The 15,487-nt window shown below is 40.0% G+C and overlaps 1 protein-coding gene across 1 annotated transcript in view; it reads left to right on the top strand.

Annotated features, from left to right (window-relative positions):
• The first annotated feature begins 8,687 nt into the window (after positions 1-8,687).
• Positions 8,688-15,487, top strand: part of me1 (malic enzyme 1, NADP(+)-dependent, cytosolic) — a 61,250-nt gene continuing 54,450 nt past the window's right edge. The window contains exons 1-2 of the mRNA XM_077598559.1: positions 8,688-8,789; positions 8,893-9,044. Coding sequence (XP_077454685.1) covers positions 8,922-9,044 — 123 coding nt within the window. The 5' untranslated portion in view covers positions 8,688-8,789; positions 8,893-8,921. The remainder of the gene's footprint in view (positions 8,790-8,892; positions 9,045-15,487) is intronic.

The following is a 15,487-nucleotide window of genomic DNA, read 5'->3' as shown; positions in this document are numbered from 1 at the left end:
ATTGTATTTATTAATAGACTGATGAATGAATGAATGGATGACAAATGAATTCATGAATGTTCATTCATTAATTTAAAATCTCATTCATTTCTTTATGCTTTTATTCTTGCTTTGCTTGTATAGTTACATTTTCTTACATTGAAGTTCCATGCCACACTGACAAGGATAAGAGGTGTTTGTTGAAAATGAATGAACAAAAATTGTTTTTATATAATACAACAACAATAATGGAACACTCAAACTTATTGTTAATAGCATACCATGTTGTTGATACTGAGAGTGAAGGTGCATATTTAGCAAAATCCAATGCCTATTCCTAATCCGTGGTGTCTGCACTGTGATTTAAGAACTGTTTAGACAATCTAAATGTGACATATATATCTGACTGTTTACAGTGAGGATTTGGAAAGAGGGGCTCTTTTCATCTTATACTACCCTGCAAGAACATAATACTTGAAAGAGGATGGAGGTGCAGATAGATCAGAGGGAGATAGTTAAGTGATGGTGTTGGTTCAAAGGCCTATTGAATTTCACATGGAAATGTTATTATTCACTCATGAGGAGGCTATTGGACCAGAAAAACAAGTACTGTACAGATAAGTTGTAGGATACCAAAGTTCAAGAAGTTAGTAATTAGTAAGTTTATAGATTTGAATCCAATTAAATAAGCCCACTACTGTCATGCCTTCATCTTCTCTGTTTCCAGAAGAAAACAGAGTACTTGTTGAGGCACTGTGACACCTTTTTATTGCTGTGGTGGCTTCAAATGCAACTATTTTGAGAAGCTTCACTGTTACTATGGACAAACTGTCTCAATGAGCCGGACTGTTTTGCTAAAACCAAGCCTGCCCAAAACAGTGTGATTTCATCCAACTGTCCTTCATTCTATGCGGCACACCTTGATTTGTGGGTACAATTATTTTTAAATTGACAAATCACATTTTCCAGGGTTCAGAATTCAAATAACAACAATTATATGAAATACATTTATGAGTTATAATATTATGTCAATGTGGCATAAGTCCGCCTTACAGTTCTGAGCTCGAGGGTTCAATCTCCGGTGGGTTCTCGACCTTCCTGTGTGAGTTTGCATGTTCTCCCCGGAGGTGCGTGGGTCTTCTACGGGTACTCCGGTTTCCGGCTTGGTGAACACTCTAAGTTTGCCGTAGGTATGGGTGTGTGCATCTACTTGTGGCCTGCGATTGGCCGGCAACCAATTTAGTGTGTTCCCCGCCAGCAGCCCATAGTTGGCTGGGATAGACTTCAGCACCACCAAGACCCTTGTGAAGATAAGCCATATGGAAAATGAATGCGTGAATAATATTATGATCTGAGACGTTTTTTGTGATTTTAAGAGTTTTAGTGTCTTCATCATGTCATGCTTCTAAAGGTCTTAGAAGAGTGTGGGAGTTACTAGACAACCAATATAACTTGCCATGGTCACAACTAAAGAATATTGATTTTGATGGAACTAAGCAAGAGCTCCACAAAAGTAAAGCCATACGTTTTATTTGTGTTTTTGGGGAACACAGGCCACAAATCTGCACACCTTGACTTTCAATTTTTACCAAAAGGACAGGGTATTTGAAAAATCCACAACAAAAGCGTTAAAAAATATACTTCTTTCTTCATTGTCTTTGCGCGAGCTGTGTCACCAGATTGAATAATTGAAAGAACTGAATGAAGTGGAAGAGTAATATTCTAGTACAAAGTTTTGAGATTCTAATCTTTTTTTCAGGTATTCGGCGACCGACTAGCGAGTGGGTAGCGTGTCGGCCTCTCAGTTCTGGGGTCAAGTGTTCGATCCCAGGTGGGTCCTCACTGTGTGAAGTTTGCATGCTCTCCCCAGACTTGCGTGTGTTTTCTCCGGGTACTCCGGTTTCCTCACACATCCTAAAACATGCAGGGTAGGCTGGTTGAACACTCTAAATTGCCCCTAGTGTAAGCGTGAATGGTTGTCCACCTCCCTGTGTCCTGCGATTATCTAGCCACCGATTCAGAATGTCCCCTACCTGGTACTCATAGTTAGCTGGGATAGGCTCTAGCACCCTCCTCAACCTTTGTGAGGATAAGTGGTTCAGAAAAGGAATGAATGAATGAATGAATGTTTAGGTTTTCCTTTCGTAAGATCTAACCATTCTGATCAAGCTCCTTCTCACAGCACAAATCAACTCAGCTTTCCCTAATAATGCAAGACAGGACAGGAAAGCTGCAGTTAAACCACTCCCTTTTCCACCTTCTGAAATATCCCTGAGCTCAAACAGTGGGACATTATGACCAGACATCAATGAAAGAGCTCATTGATTTCGGTTGTTGGGGGAAGGTCAGTATATAGACCCAAAGGAAAGAGAGAACGAAAACGTAACATCAGACTTAGAAATCCAGTATACCAACTAAATACCCACTCATTATTTCCTCTGCTAGTGCTGTTGGTGTGTGACACAGGTGTTGTTGGATCCAAATGTAACACACTAAAGCGTGAACTAATGAGGTATTTGGAAACATCTCTAATGACTTATATATCAACTGTCACAGTTCCTTCAAAGCCTGGATGTGGTGCACAAAGGCCAAAAGGCAAAAGGTTTGAAACCTGGGAAATTTGGGCAAAGGCATGTTCAGGGGTGCTCCTACCTATTGTCTTAATCCACGGCACTAGGACGTTTCGTCGAAAGACGTTTGGTCCCCGGACGTTTGGTCGACCGGACGTTTGGTAGAACGGACGGGGCGTCGACCGGATGTTTGGTAGAATGGACTCTCTCTCTCTCTCTCTCTCTCTCTCTCTCTCTCTCTCTCTCTCTCTCTCTCTCTCTCTCTCTCTCTCTCTCTCTCTCTCTCTCTCTCTCTCTCTCTCTGTCTCTCTCTCTCTCTCTCTCTCTGTCTCTCTCTCTCTCTCTCTCTCTGTCTCTCTCTCTCTCTCTCTCTCTCATAATTTGACAGCGAGCGAACCCGGTGACCAAATGTCCGGTCGACGGCCCGTCCGTTCTACCAAACGTCCGGTGACCAAACGTCCGGTCGACGGCCCGTCCGTTCTACCAAACGTCCGGTCGACCAAACGTCCGGGGACCAAACGTCCCGGGACCAGACGTCCGGGGTCCAAACGTCTGGGGAGCAGACGTCTTTTGACGAAACGTCCGGTCACGGTGGGAACTCACATTGAATGTGCTAAAGCAGACCTTGCGGAAGGCTGTTGGAAACTGCCACAACAGACAATAGTTATCTGGCTAACTGTGGTCAGAGACTGATCACGGGGGAGAGTCACGGGATAGATTGGACAGATTTCCTTTCGACAATGCGATATGGAAGATGGAGGAAATTTATCAATATGTGATAAGTGTTCATTGTTTTTTGCTGATATTCACATGCTTTGACATCCTTTTAGAAAGTCATGAAACTTACTGACATTAGCAGTGTATAACTTTGTTTTCCGTAATATTGGAATAAAACTACTTCTATACACCGGCCTCAAACTAAGATACTGTTGTACTTTTCTTTATTGCTACGTGCCAACTGGACCTAGCTGTAATTATGTCTAATGACATGTTAATGCATCCTCTAAACATCTACTGAAGCTTACAGAGTTTGCTGGAATGCTTTTTTTCAGTAGAAGCAGCTGCAAGTGAAAGAACAACCATATGCTTGAGTCTCATACACTATCCAACTGATTTCGTTTGTCGGACAACCAGTCCTTTTGCTGGTACAAGAAAATTGAAGTAAACAACTTGATCGTGATAAGTTTGGCATTTTTGAGATTGCTTAAGTGCTGATAAGCGGAGATAATTGTTACAATGTCATCTTCCAACACATTTGGTCCAATTCAACTTTACAGTGTGTCTAGCACTTTGACTAATTAGGGATGAATAACTTATATCATAATAACCTGAAGACTGGTTAGCCGCCCGCCTCACAGGTCTGAGATTGAGGGTTGAATTCCTGGTGGGTTCTGAAATTCCCATGTGGAGTTCGCATGTTGTCTTCGATTCTGTGTGGGTTTTCTGATGTCTTCCCACATCCCAAAAACATGCTTACTAGGCTTGTTGATCACTCTGAATTGCCTCTAGGTATGAGTATGAGTGTGAACGGTTTTCCTACTTGTTCGCTGTGATTTGCTGACCACCAATTCAGGGTGACCCCCTGCCTGGTGCTGCTTAGTTGGCTGGGATAGAGTCATGCACCTGGCCCGTAAGTGGTATGGAAAGTGAATTAATTAATAACTTGATTGCCCTCATATGGGCGGCCCAGTGGTGCAAGTGGTTAGCGCGTCGGCCTCACAGCTCTGGGGTCCTGGGTTCAAATGCAGGTCATGTCCATCTGTGGGGAGTTTGCATGTTCTCCTGCAATTCTACTGGGTTTCTTCCGGGTACTCCGGTTTCCTCCCACATTCCAAAAACATGCACAGTAGGCTGATTGGACACTCTAAATTGCCCCTAGGTATGGGTGTGTGAGTGCATGGTTGTCTGTCTCCTTGTGGCCACCGATCCAGGCCTCTGGCCCGTCAGCTGGGATAGGCTGCAGCACTCCCCGCAACCCTTGTGATGATAAAGCAGTTCAGAAAATGAGATGAGATAAGGTGAGATTGCCCTCATCTGTCCTCATTGCAAAAGACTTGTCATTAGGTTTTAACAATAGTCAACAGTTATCATAAAATAACTTTTATAAACACAATCAACCTACATGTAAAAAAAGCAAGCAACCTTTTTGAGCACACATTCATTTTTGTTATTTACCCTGAAGTCAAATGGGTGAAGTTTTTTTCTAAATTAAAGCAGAGCTGACGTAAACATTTAAAAGTGTTCTTGTCGTTTCTCTAACAAAATAAACTTGTTGATAAACATGTCCCACATGGCTGACGTTCTACTGTGTATAATAATATGTTGCTGTAATGAAATGACATTGCCAAAAACGTTTCATCTTTTCGTAGCATATTCCTGTGTAATTTGGCCACCCAAGGAGAAACCATGTGTAAGAAGAAAAAATATCCGGAGAGCACATCCTTAAACAAGATGTTGTGTGGATGACGATAAGGTACTGGCTAAATGATTACACATCTAAGCACTTATTCACTCTAGTGTGAATGTAGGCTGAGCCTACAAACCTCAAATCCAGCGAAGTTGGTTAGTCTTATAAAATGTAAATGAAAACAGAAGGTGACGTGGAGGCTTTTAGCGAGACTAAAAGCTATTGCTATGGACCCCTGGTAGCACAGCAGAAACTCGGGTGAAAAATAATGACTGACAGATATTGATGCACCGAAGGTATAGTGCAGACCTTTTATCTACAAATGGAGTTCAGTGTTCAGTTCCCGAAGGAGGCTGACAAGACTGGCACTGCACAACAGATAAAGAATGCATAACCCTTACAGAAATCTTTAAAAAGGTGGTTTGTGTGTGATTAATAGATCAGAAGAAATTGTTCATTCATTCATTATCCATAACTTTTATCCTCACGAGGGTGGCAGGGAGTGCTGGAGCCTATCCCAAACATTTATGGGAACCAGGCGGGGGACACCCTGAATTAGAGGCCAGCCAATCTACAAGGCACAAGGAGACGGAAAATGACTCACTCATACACAAAGGCAATTTAGAGTGTTCAACCATCCTACCAAGCATGTTTTTCGAATGTGCAAGGAAACCAGAGTACATGGAGAAAATCCACGCAATATGAAATAATTTGTTAAAAGAGCCTTCCTGTTTTCCTTTAACAACCTTTTGAATCACTTAAAAATGTTTCGAAAACTTTTCAAAATGTAAACTTGGAAATTAAAATTCTGATATCGCTGTAGAGTACGAAATAACAATACACTGTATGTAGCTAATTACACTTATTTCTATCATGTATTGTAAATGCAATACTATAATATTATATAATTAAGAGTAGTGGTGGACATAAACATTTATGATAAACAATGATTGGTTAAATGGCATGTAGACATTTTTTGCAGTTCCTTTTCTCACTGCAGTATTATAAAGACTTACCTTATTGCACCCCAATGGTATATGAACGTGTGTATGAATATGAACACCCCTGAAATAGGTGCTAAAAAATTAAAAGTTACTTTTTAAAGACTGGAGACAGACAGACTGACAGACAGACTCTGACTGAATTGACACAATCCAGGCAACTCTGTACTGACTCAATTCCCTTCCTTAAAAGAAACATGAAGATTACACTAGCTCAAAGAGGTTCCCAAATCTCTCCCAGCATTCCACATCCTCCTGTACTGCCAAGTGGCATCCCACCAAAACCTCCAAAATAACTTCCAGCTTCTGAAAAAAAAAAAACGGAAGGCAGATGTTTTCTATCCAGAAATACATTCAAGTGATAAGCACACAAACTAAGGTTGAGTTAGGTTTGTAACACTTGGAGAGATATTGACGAGGATCACTCACTGGTGGAAACCATGCATAGACTTATAAAAGATTAATAAATGAATTCAATAAAACAACAGACTAAAATGCATTATAAATAAACAATATTTGGTTTTGAATACATGTCTTTGCAATATTGAGGTTGTTTTCTGCAGTAGTGTATATCAGTGGCGGTCCGTGCATTTACGAGTGACGCCTTCAGCAAAAAACTATTTTATGGCTATAAAACCTCTACTGCAGCTACAGCTGCGACACATAAAAAATAATCAATTATAACCTCATACAATTGAAATATTATTTAGGAATATAGCCATATCTTACTCACCAAAAATCCTTTTTAACTGTACACAATATCCATCCTCTTTTCTTTCTTCCTTCTTTTCTATCGCCATCGAAGCTAATGCTGAAAGTCGAGCGTGTCCTGTCGTATTTCTGGCATACGTTTTTATCCGATTTAGTGCTGAAAATGTTCGTTCCCGATTGTGACAGGCTTGCTTCCTTTTTAGTTGTCCGACCTTTCTTAATGATCTCCAGCTTTTTTTTCTTGAAAAGTCCGTCTTGAAAATGGCTTTAAATCTACACAACAATATATTTGCTTGTGCAGCTCGCTCCAGATACAGTTTGGTAGCTCTGGCTAGTCCACTCTATCACTAGCCAATCATAGTTGGTGAAAGCGATGACGTATCCCTACGCCTGCGAGAAGGCAATGACGTATCCCTACGCCTGCGAGAAGGCAATGACATATCCCTATGCCTGCGAGAAGGCAATGACGTATCCCTACGCCTGTGAGAAGGCAATGACGTATCCATACGCCTGCGAAAAGGCATTGTGGTGTTGCCAACTCGAAATCTGATTGGTTAAAGCAACATAGCCTGCAGAACTGATTGTGAAGGCCTTGAGGCAGATTTCTGACCCTGGCAACAAATAATGGCTGAAATGTGATTGGTTAAATGCTTCAATATGAAAACACACATCTGGAAGCAGTGCAACCAGGGGGAAAAGCAATGAAAGTAAGCTAACAGACAATTTGGAATTATTTAATAAGTATTCATGGACAAAATATAATTAACATCAGTCTGTGATTCAGATATTTCTTAAGCCAGCAAAGAAGGCCTGGAAGGCCCTGACGGCACACCACTGGTGTACATACAGCTTGAGGAGCAGAATGTTGGTACCTTAATGTTGTCAATATTTTTCGGTGGTCTTAAATAAAAGGATAAATCATTTATTCACAACTATCTAAGGTTTGGTGGGGTGCCTTCTCTTGTCTATGATTCAGCTCCTTCTGCAAATGTTCAGTTTGAAAAGGTGTGCTCAAATAAGTCTTATGATTATTTCAAACCATTCATTTATTCACTTTCCTTACAGAAAGAACATGCCAACTCCACACAGGAAGGTTAGAACCCACTCGGGGTTGAACCCTCGATCTTGGCACTGTGAGACGTACGTACTTCCACCGTGCTGCATGTTAACTCATTTTGGGTATTTTTATGTGTGTTTGAGGCCTGCACAGAGGAATTGTGGTTAGTAGTCTGCCTAACAGTTGAGGTTCGTTGTTCCTACCACGATTCAATGCTTCTGTGTTAACTGGCTTATGTTGCATAACAACTGTAGCTGAGGCAAGCTTGACCTTGGCTTTAAATATCCTTGTTCCACTCTTGTCACACATGCCATGCCGTGCCAAGACCATTATGCTTGTAATGTCACTAATGTACACAAATAAAAGCAAAGCATTTATTCAAAATAGCTCTAGAAATCTATTATTCACTACTAACTATACTTTCAGTCTCTAATCTCGCTGTAAAAAATAAAAATAAAAGCTAAAATTTAAAAGGACAAAACTTCTTTTTTAAAAGTTTTAAAGTTTTGGCCATTTTCTACACCACTTTTTCTCACAGGTTCACAGGTGAGCTGGAAGCTCCTACACCCTGAACTATTTGCATAAAACAGAATAGTGCTCCTTCCTTATCTAATCCTCACTGTGCCTATTTCTCATCTCACATCTCATTTTCTAAACTGCTTTATCCTCATTAGGGTTGCGGGGGTGCTGGAGCCAATCCCAGCTGTCTCCGGGCCAGAGGCGGGGGACACCCTGAATCGGTGGCCAGCTGATCGCAGGGCACAAGGAGATGGACAGCCATGCACTCTCACACCTATACCTAGGGGCAATTTAGAGTGTCCAATCAGCCTTCCATGCACATTTTTGGAATGTGGGAGGAAACCCAAGCAGATGGACATGACCTAGATTTGAACCCAGCACCCCAGAGGTGTGAGGCCGACGCGCTAACCACTAGCTCCACCGGGCCGCCCTGTGCCTATTTAATAATAGAAAAATGTCATAATACATTTATCCAACCACCAAATGAAGTCTACTGTTCTACTCCTGACGGATTACAAAGCGCAACTTTGATCTTTAAGAATATGGTGGGAAGAAAAAATAGCTATTATTATTATTTTGTTAAGGCGTGCAATGATTAGCCTGCTGCGGCTGACGTGTGGTCACTCTCATCCACTTGTTGCACTGTAGCAGTTGTTGCTATTTAAAGAGTAAACAAGATGGCACACGAGCTGACTAAAAAGCTATCCGGCGACTTCGAGAAGTCAAACGACAACACAAGACCCTGTGTTTACATAAAGCAGAGAGGCTATGAGGTTACCCGAGACCCCCGCCTCAATAAGGTAAGTGCGGTGTTTTCGTAAAAATTGTGAATAAATTTCGATGTCGGTGACAGTTTTTGGTGCGTTCAAGAGCTTTAAAGTGACTGGGAATACACGACAACTACTTCGTTGTGAACGGAGCAAGGACAAAATCATGATTTGAAATCATTATCAGTGGTTTATACACTACAGCTACGACATTGCGAACGAAGCAGGGACAAAACCATGATTTGAGATCATTAGCAGTAGTTTTACACAAGAGTTCACCTTACTTGGCAATCAACTTGTTTGTCGTCTCTAAACGTGGCCGTACGGTTAGCTAGATTATTGTGCGTGTTCTTTTAGTTAATCTTTCAAACTAATCTTTGCTACATACGCAAAAAATAGCGCATTTCACTAAGTATACTTTGAAGTTTACTTAATTCTGATCAAAGTAGCTAGTGTGATTGACTCTGGAGGAGCAAGTGAACGCAGCATTTGCGAGAGGCTTAGGTATCAACATTAGACGGCTGTATTTAGATTTACAGAGCCCTGTGTGCCAATGTCGCCCTGACACGTTTGCAATGTTGATGTGACTTAAAAGGGACAGGCACACTGCACACAAAACATTTATGTAGACATTTTTCCGCAAACAAAATAAGGAACTAGGCCGGGGTGTTTTCTTAGTTTCGACGCTAAGTGATCGACTCGAGTTTCTGAAGAAAGGGAACGGTTCCGTTTTCTTGTTGTTGGAAAAAAGCGTTTGTGTGAATTGCTGGGATCGGACGAGCTTAACCTACTGCTTTATTGTTTGCAGAGAACGCACATTGCACAATAGCACCCTTGGCAACTTTTCTAGTGAAGTCTCTTGAGTTTGTGTAACAGGCATCAGGGCTTCGGAGGTCATCTGTCCAGTTTGAACAGATGTGACCTCTGTCCATGGTGCTGACTGACCAATAAAACAATGATTTAGGGAAGCAATAATTCGGTCTATTTCCTATGTAATGCTGATTAATGAATGTTGTTTAACGTCGGCTTTTCTCCAATGAAAGTAGTTTCCTATTCAAACAACAATAAATGAACAAACCAATGGTGATAAACACATGGCCTTCATGTTGTAGTAGCACCTCTGGTCAGTTTGTTGTGCTGTCCATTGAAGAATCTGCTGGTATTGAATACACAAAATTCCACAGAAAATCTTAGACAAGTCATGGTGATAAACACATGGCCTTCATGTTGTAGTAGCACCTCTGGTCAGTTTGTTGTGCTGTCCATTGAATAATCTGCTGGTATTGAATACTCAAAATTCCACAGAAAAGCTTAGACAAGTCAGTGTGTGAGGTTAACTCATATTCTGCCATTGACGGCAATAGGCGTCCAATCCATTTTCATTGGGCGATTGACAGTTAAAGAGCCCATTCATCGTCTGGCAACTGCATTTGAACTGCACTTGAGTTTGAGTTAGATTTATTGGATGAAGGGACTATACAAATTAATGACCATATACATGTAAATATGTAAGATTATAGCCACAGGTTAATTTCCATTTTTAGTTCCTTGTGCAGGTTGAAGATCAAATCAATAAGGTAATATAAGACAAACATTTTGTCAGAGTGGCACAGAAAATTGAAATGAAAAGGGGTGACTCACACCTTTGGCTCATACAGATACAGTTAAAAAAATAAAAATAAAAAACAATATAAGCATGTGTTAATGTACTCTATGGTCTATCAAAGAGCTTTAAGACAATTTGATCGCTTCCTTTGAGGTCAGTAGTGATGAGCTCAAGGATAAATTAATTATTTTTCCCCTCACCTTTTTAAAATCCTTTCTAATTCATTCTAACACAATATTTGAGATTAGTTTATTTTTATTCTAATAGCCCTGTATATAATGATAATGACTTGTGTATGTGTATTCTTTCACCGGATGAAAGTCATAAACAGAAGCAATAAGGAGTCATTCTACACGTGTTTGTTCTTTTTTTGGTGTTTTTTTTATTTGATTGAAGAATTTATGAACCATTGCAATGGGTAAAAGGACACATTTAGTGGGTTTTTTTTTGTTTACTGAAACCTTAGATAAAACATGATTAAAAATACAGCTGACATTTTGTAAACCTGTATTTAACCATGTGATTTAAATTAAAAGCATTTTCTCCTTTAAACTGTATCTATGAATGCTTCAAGTAGATGACAAACTCCTGACTTCTGCTCCAGTAAACTGTTTGTTTACATCTCAATTTACACTCAGTTGCCATGAATGGACCCATTGTGCAAGAATGTATTCAACCAGGGCTTGATAGCTTAACCCAATTCATGTAGAAGGCAGGTTGGTTTACCACTTCGGATGTTACACACTGTTTTGTCATGCCCATGCTTTTAAGACCGCCCGGAGGGAGGGCTCTGAAAGGTCATTTGCTTTGTTCTTGTAGAACACCAACTAATAAGGCTATTCCATTGTTATTTGTGGAAGGTTTAGAGTGCAATTTGGTTGATACAGTATATCTGAGGGAAGTATGGGCATTTATTCTCAGAACACAATTTTTATTATTTCCTAAACAAATGATTAATGAATTGCCAACATATATTTTTTTCTGTAGGTTCCGAGTTTGCTAGTAGAGGAGATATGCTTATGTAATGTGTTCCTTTTATTAAGCCGGGTGATCGTAATTCGTTTGAAACTGGTTGGGTAAGAAGTAATCTATTTCCAGGCCTGTATCTTGGTGAAAACATAGTTTGGGGCTTCAAGATTTGCATTACAGACTGAGATATGACATAACTACTATGTCACATTCTTTAAATTCGTGTAGGTTATGGCCTGCAGTTGAACTCGGATTGCTATTTGGACGGCAGCTATGCTAACCACTCTACCACCAACGTTGTGTAATGCTAGTGATTGGAAATGAGTACATTTTTTCTTGATGGCACTTGGCCAAAAGTCATGGTGGACTGTTTTTCCCCCCTCAATTGCAGATGCATCTTCCACAAAAATAGAGCCTTAAGCAGTCAAGACAATGCATTCTAAAAAATATGAGGACCTTTGAAAAAAATCATATGTGAATTGCAATTCAGTCATTAAAGAATAATTTAAAAATATTTCAGCTCTATTTTGATGTTATTCAATGTCTTTTATGAAGCCATTCATAGAAGTTGCTGAAATACTGTGGGACAAAAAATGTTAAAGGTTCATAAAACATGATAAAAATGTATTGAAAGGCATTTTATATATAATGTACATTATTAACATGGTAATTCTAATTAGAAAATCAACAGTTCAATCTGTCAGGTAAAAAAAATACTTTTTTGAAAAACATAAAAGTCAACCCATTCAAACCTTATAATAAAAAGGTCAAATAATTTTGTTTCTATTTAATTATACTAAAAAGTAATCTTGCAATCTAACTAGGTTACTTTTCAAAATTAATTAACCTGGAACATAACCAAGTTTCTACATCAAGGTAACTTTGGTATCACGGATTTCATGCCATTATAAATGTTATATTGGCTAATCCTAAGAGGTGGTCCATCAAATCAAAAGCTCTTCATCTTCTGTGACAAGGCTGAACAAAATGTTTCCTTTGCAGCCAAGTGAAGTCTCCACTGTCAGGGCTGTGCATGAACTGGGCCAAGGAAATTAGAGCAGAAGGTCGGAAATGACTACTAGAGCATGTTAGGGGCCAAACACAGGCGGGCCTCTGTGGTTCAGGCAGTGGCACATTGTTGCCCTCCATCTGATTTTAGTGTGCCTGGGGATGAGGTGTGTTTACCTCACCCAGGTCAAGTCCACTTGAAATCTAACAGGAGGCACTCACAGCACAACCTGCTAATTGATGCTGAGGGAAGCCGCGTTGAAAGCAGCGTGTCCTCACATTGACAGGCTTTGATTTCCTTTTAATCTCTGCACACACACTATACGCGCACATTGGGCAATGTAGGTGCTCACAGCTTCACATTGCTATTTGGTTAACCTTACCTCCTCCCACTCCAGAGGAGAAACCGGATATACTAGATGTGTTTTGTGTGCACTCGCTGTGCAATAAAGAGATGAAGTGGGGCGCAAGGTGTAGAAAAGGTTCTCTGTGGTGGGGACGAGAGTTCTGGCCACACTCCACAGACGTCCTCTGTCTCTAGTATACTTGATCACACATTAATGAGGCATCTGTGTGAATCCATCTCTCATGCTGATTCCGCCTACTGCTGCTATGATAAACAACAACAACCTCTTTAAAACGCATATACAGTATACTAAAGCAACCAACCAGGGATGATGTGTGGCCTCAAACGCTGAACTGAGTGCTGAGTGTCAGTGACCAACAATTTTAAAATGATCATAACCAGTGTATCCAACACAAAATGTTCCTGGAACTAAATTTCTTCTACATGTAAGATTTGTGGTCTAAGAATGTACTTTAAAAAGAGGTTTAATATTAAAGCAGGGGTGGGCAATTAATTTCACAAAGGGCCGCAGTGGGTGCAAGTTTTCGTTCCAACTCATAAGAGGAAACCTTTCCACCAATGTGGTATGTTAGATATACAATCAGTGCATTGCTGTCAGGTGTTTCTTGTTTCAGCAGAAATCTAATTGGTTAAACTGTCGGTACTCGGACGTTTCGTCGAAAGACGTTTGGTCCCCGGACGTTTGGTCGACCGGACGTTTGGTCGACCGGACGTTTGGTAGACCGGACGTTTGGTCGAACGGAGGTTTGGTAGAAAGGACGTTTGGTAGAAAGGACGTTTGGTAGAACGGACATTTGGTCGCCGGGTTGTTACTGTTGAAACTGGTTTCAACAGTAACAACCCGGCGACCAAATGTCCGTGAGAGAGAGAGAGTTTAATATCTAAATATCTAATATCAAAATATCAACAGTAAACTCTCTGTCATAATTTGACAGCGAGCGAACCCGGCGACCAAACGTCCGTTCTACAAAACGTCTGTTCTACCAAACGTCCATTCTACCAAACGTCCATTCTACCAAACGTTCGGTTGACCAAACGTCCGGTTGACCAAACGTCCGGTTGACCAAACGTCCGGTCGACCAAACGTCCGGTCGACCAAACGTTCGGTCACGGTATTAAAGTGATCAGTTGTGATTTTATCTAAAATTGTTTAATTTCATAACCCATGTTCAATAGTTCATAGGATCATTGCCTATCACAACAATAAGGTAACCACCCAGAAGAAGAGAGTAGATGTACAAACATTTTTTAAACTACATAAATTAATTGAAATAAAACAGAATATGTTGTTGAACCATCTTATCTGATTGGACACAGAAAATGTGTTGGTGTGCAACGGTATGAAAATACTGCCTGATCAACCCGGATAAACCACTGCAACAACTGGAAGTCATTAGACTCTCCTGTGTGTTATTTGGGGTTTGGCTTTGCAAATTATTGGTCTCACATTGTTTAAGAAGAATTGAACTTTCCTTTACAGATGGCCAGAAAACCTAAAATTCACCAATTTGGCAAATCTGCAATGGAAATATGTTTGGTAAAGACAAGAAATGGCTGATGAGTCTGGTTAGCATGCCATTGCAGTCTCTATAGCAAAAATATACTTTTTTGATGAAATACTGACACATACTTGAGTAGCTGAAGCAAATGTTTCAGAAAAGATTCAATTCAAATTTAGTATGAGGTCAGTCGAAAAAATCAGCGGAAGCGATATGTCAACCTGTTAAGTCTGTTAGACTAAGCATGGCCAGTGAAACTAGAAAGCAGTTGGGGATGAGATAAACTTTATCTGGGCAACATATGGATAAAGACACGATTAAAAAAAGTTATTTATCCATTCATGTATTTTAACGGTATTTTATCTATTCTGGTCAGATGCTTGTACACAGAATGATAAATCTACATGTTTTCGAGGGCAGAAACCATTTCAATGTGCCATATGGGAGATTAGATTGTTTATTCAGAGGATGTTTAATAGAAAATGGTTGGGCAAGACAGCGAAAAAACAAAGGGACTGGTGATAAAAAACATGAAAAGTTTATCCGCATTAATCCTCAGAACTGGATTTGTATTTGTTTCATATATTATTTTGTATTAGGTCTGCTTGCCTTTAATTTTACTTAAGAATTAGCAAGTGAAGGGCAGTTTCGGAATAATTGTTGTGCAAGTAAAAGTCCCACTAGCCAAAGAATGGACAAAACAAGTATAAGTTGTATTTTTGGCGACATTTTTTTGTTGTTGACATTTTTTAGAAACCAACAACAAACATTATATGTTAAAGTAATAATGGTAAAATGGATAACAACTGGCTAAATAGGGATCTGTGAACAATATATTACCGGGTAACTATCGCCTAAACAACAATCTTGCGGCTGTCAGAAAGAGATAAAGAGAAAAAAAATATATAATGTGCTCCACCTTAGCATGAGTTGCATGTCCAACCAAACGATGAACAAAGTGTCACTTATAGTTCATAAAAACCAATATACATGTCAGAGTTTCCAGGGGCAAATTTGTTAAATAACC

Source organism: Stigmatopora argus, chromosome 4, assembly GCF_051989625.1.
Source record: "Stigmatopora argus isolate UIUO_Sarg chromosome 4, RoL_Sarg_1.0, whole genome shotgun sequence".
Classification (NCBI taxonomy): Eukaryota; Metazoa; Chordata; class Actinopteri; order Syngnathiformes; family Syngnathidae; genus Stigmatopora; species Stigmatopora argus.
Note: the sequence above shows the minus strand (reverse complement) of the source record. Positions and strands in the feature narration are given on the sequence as shown.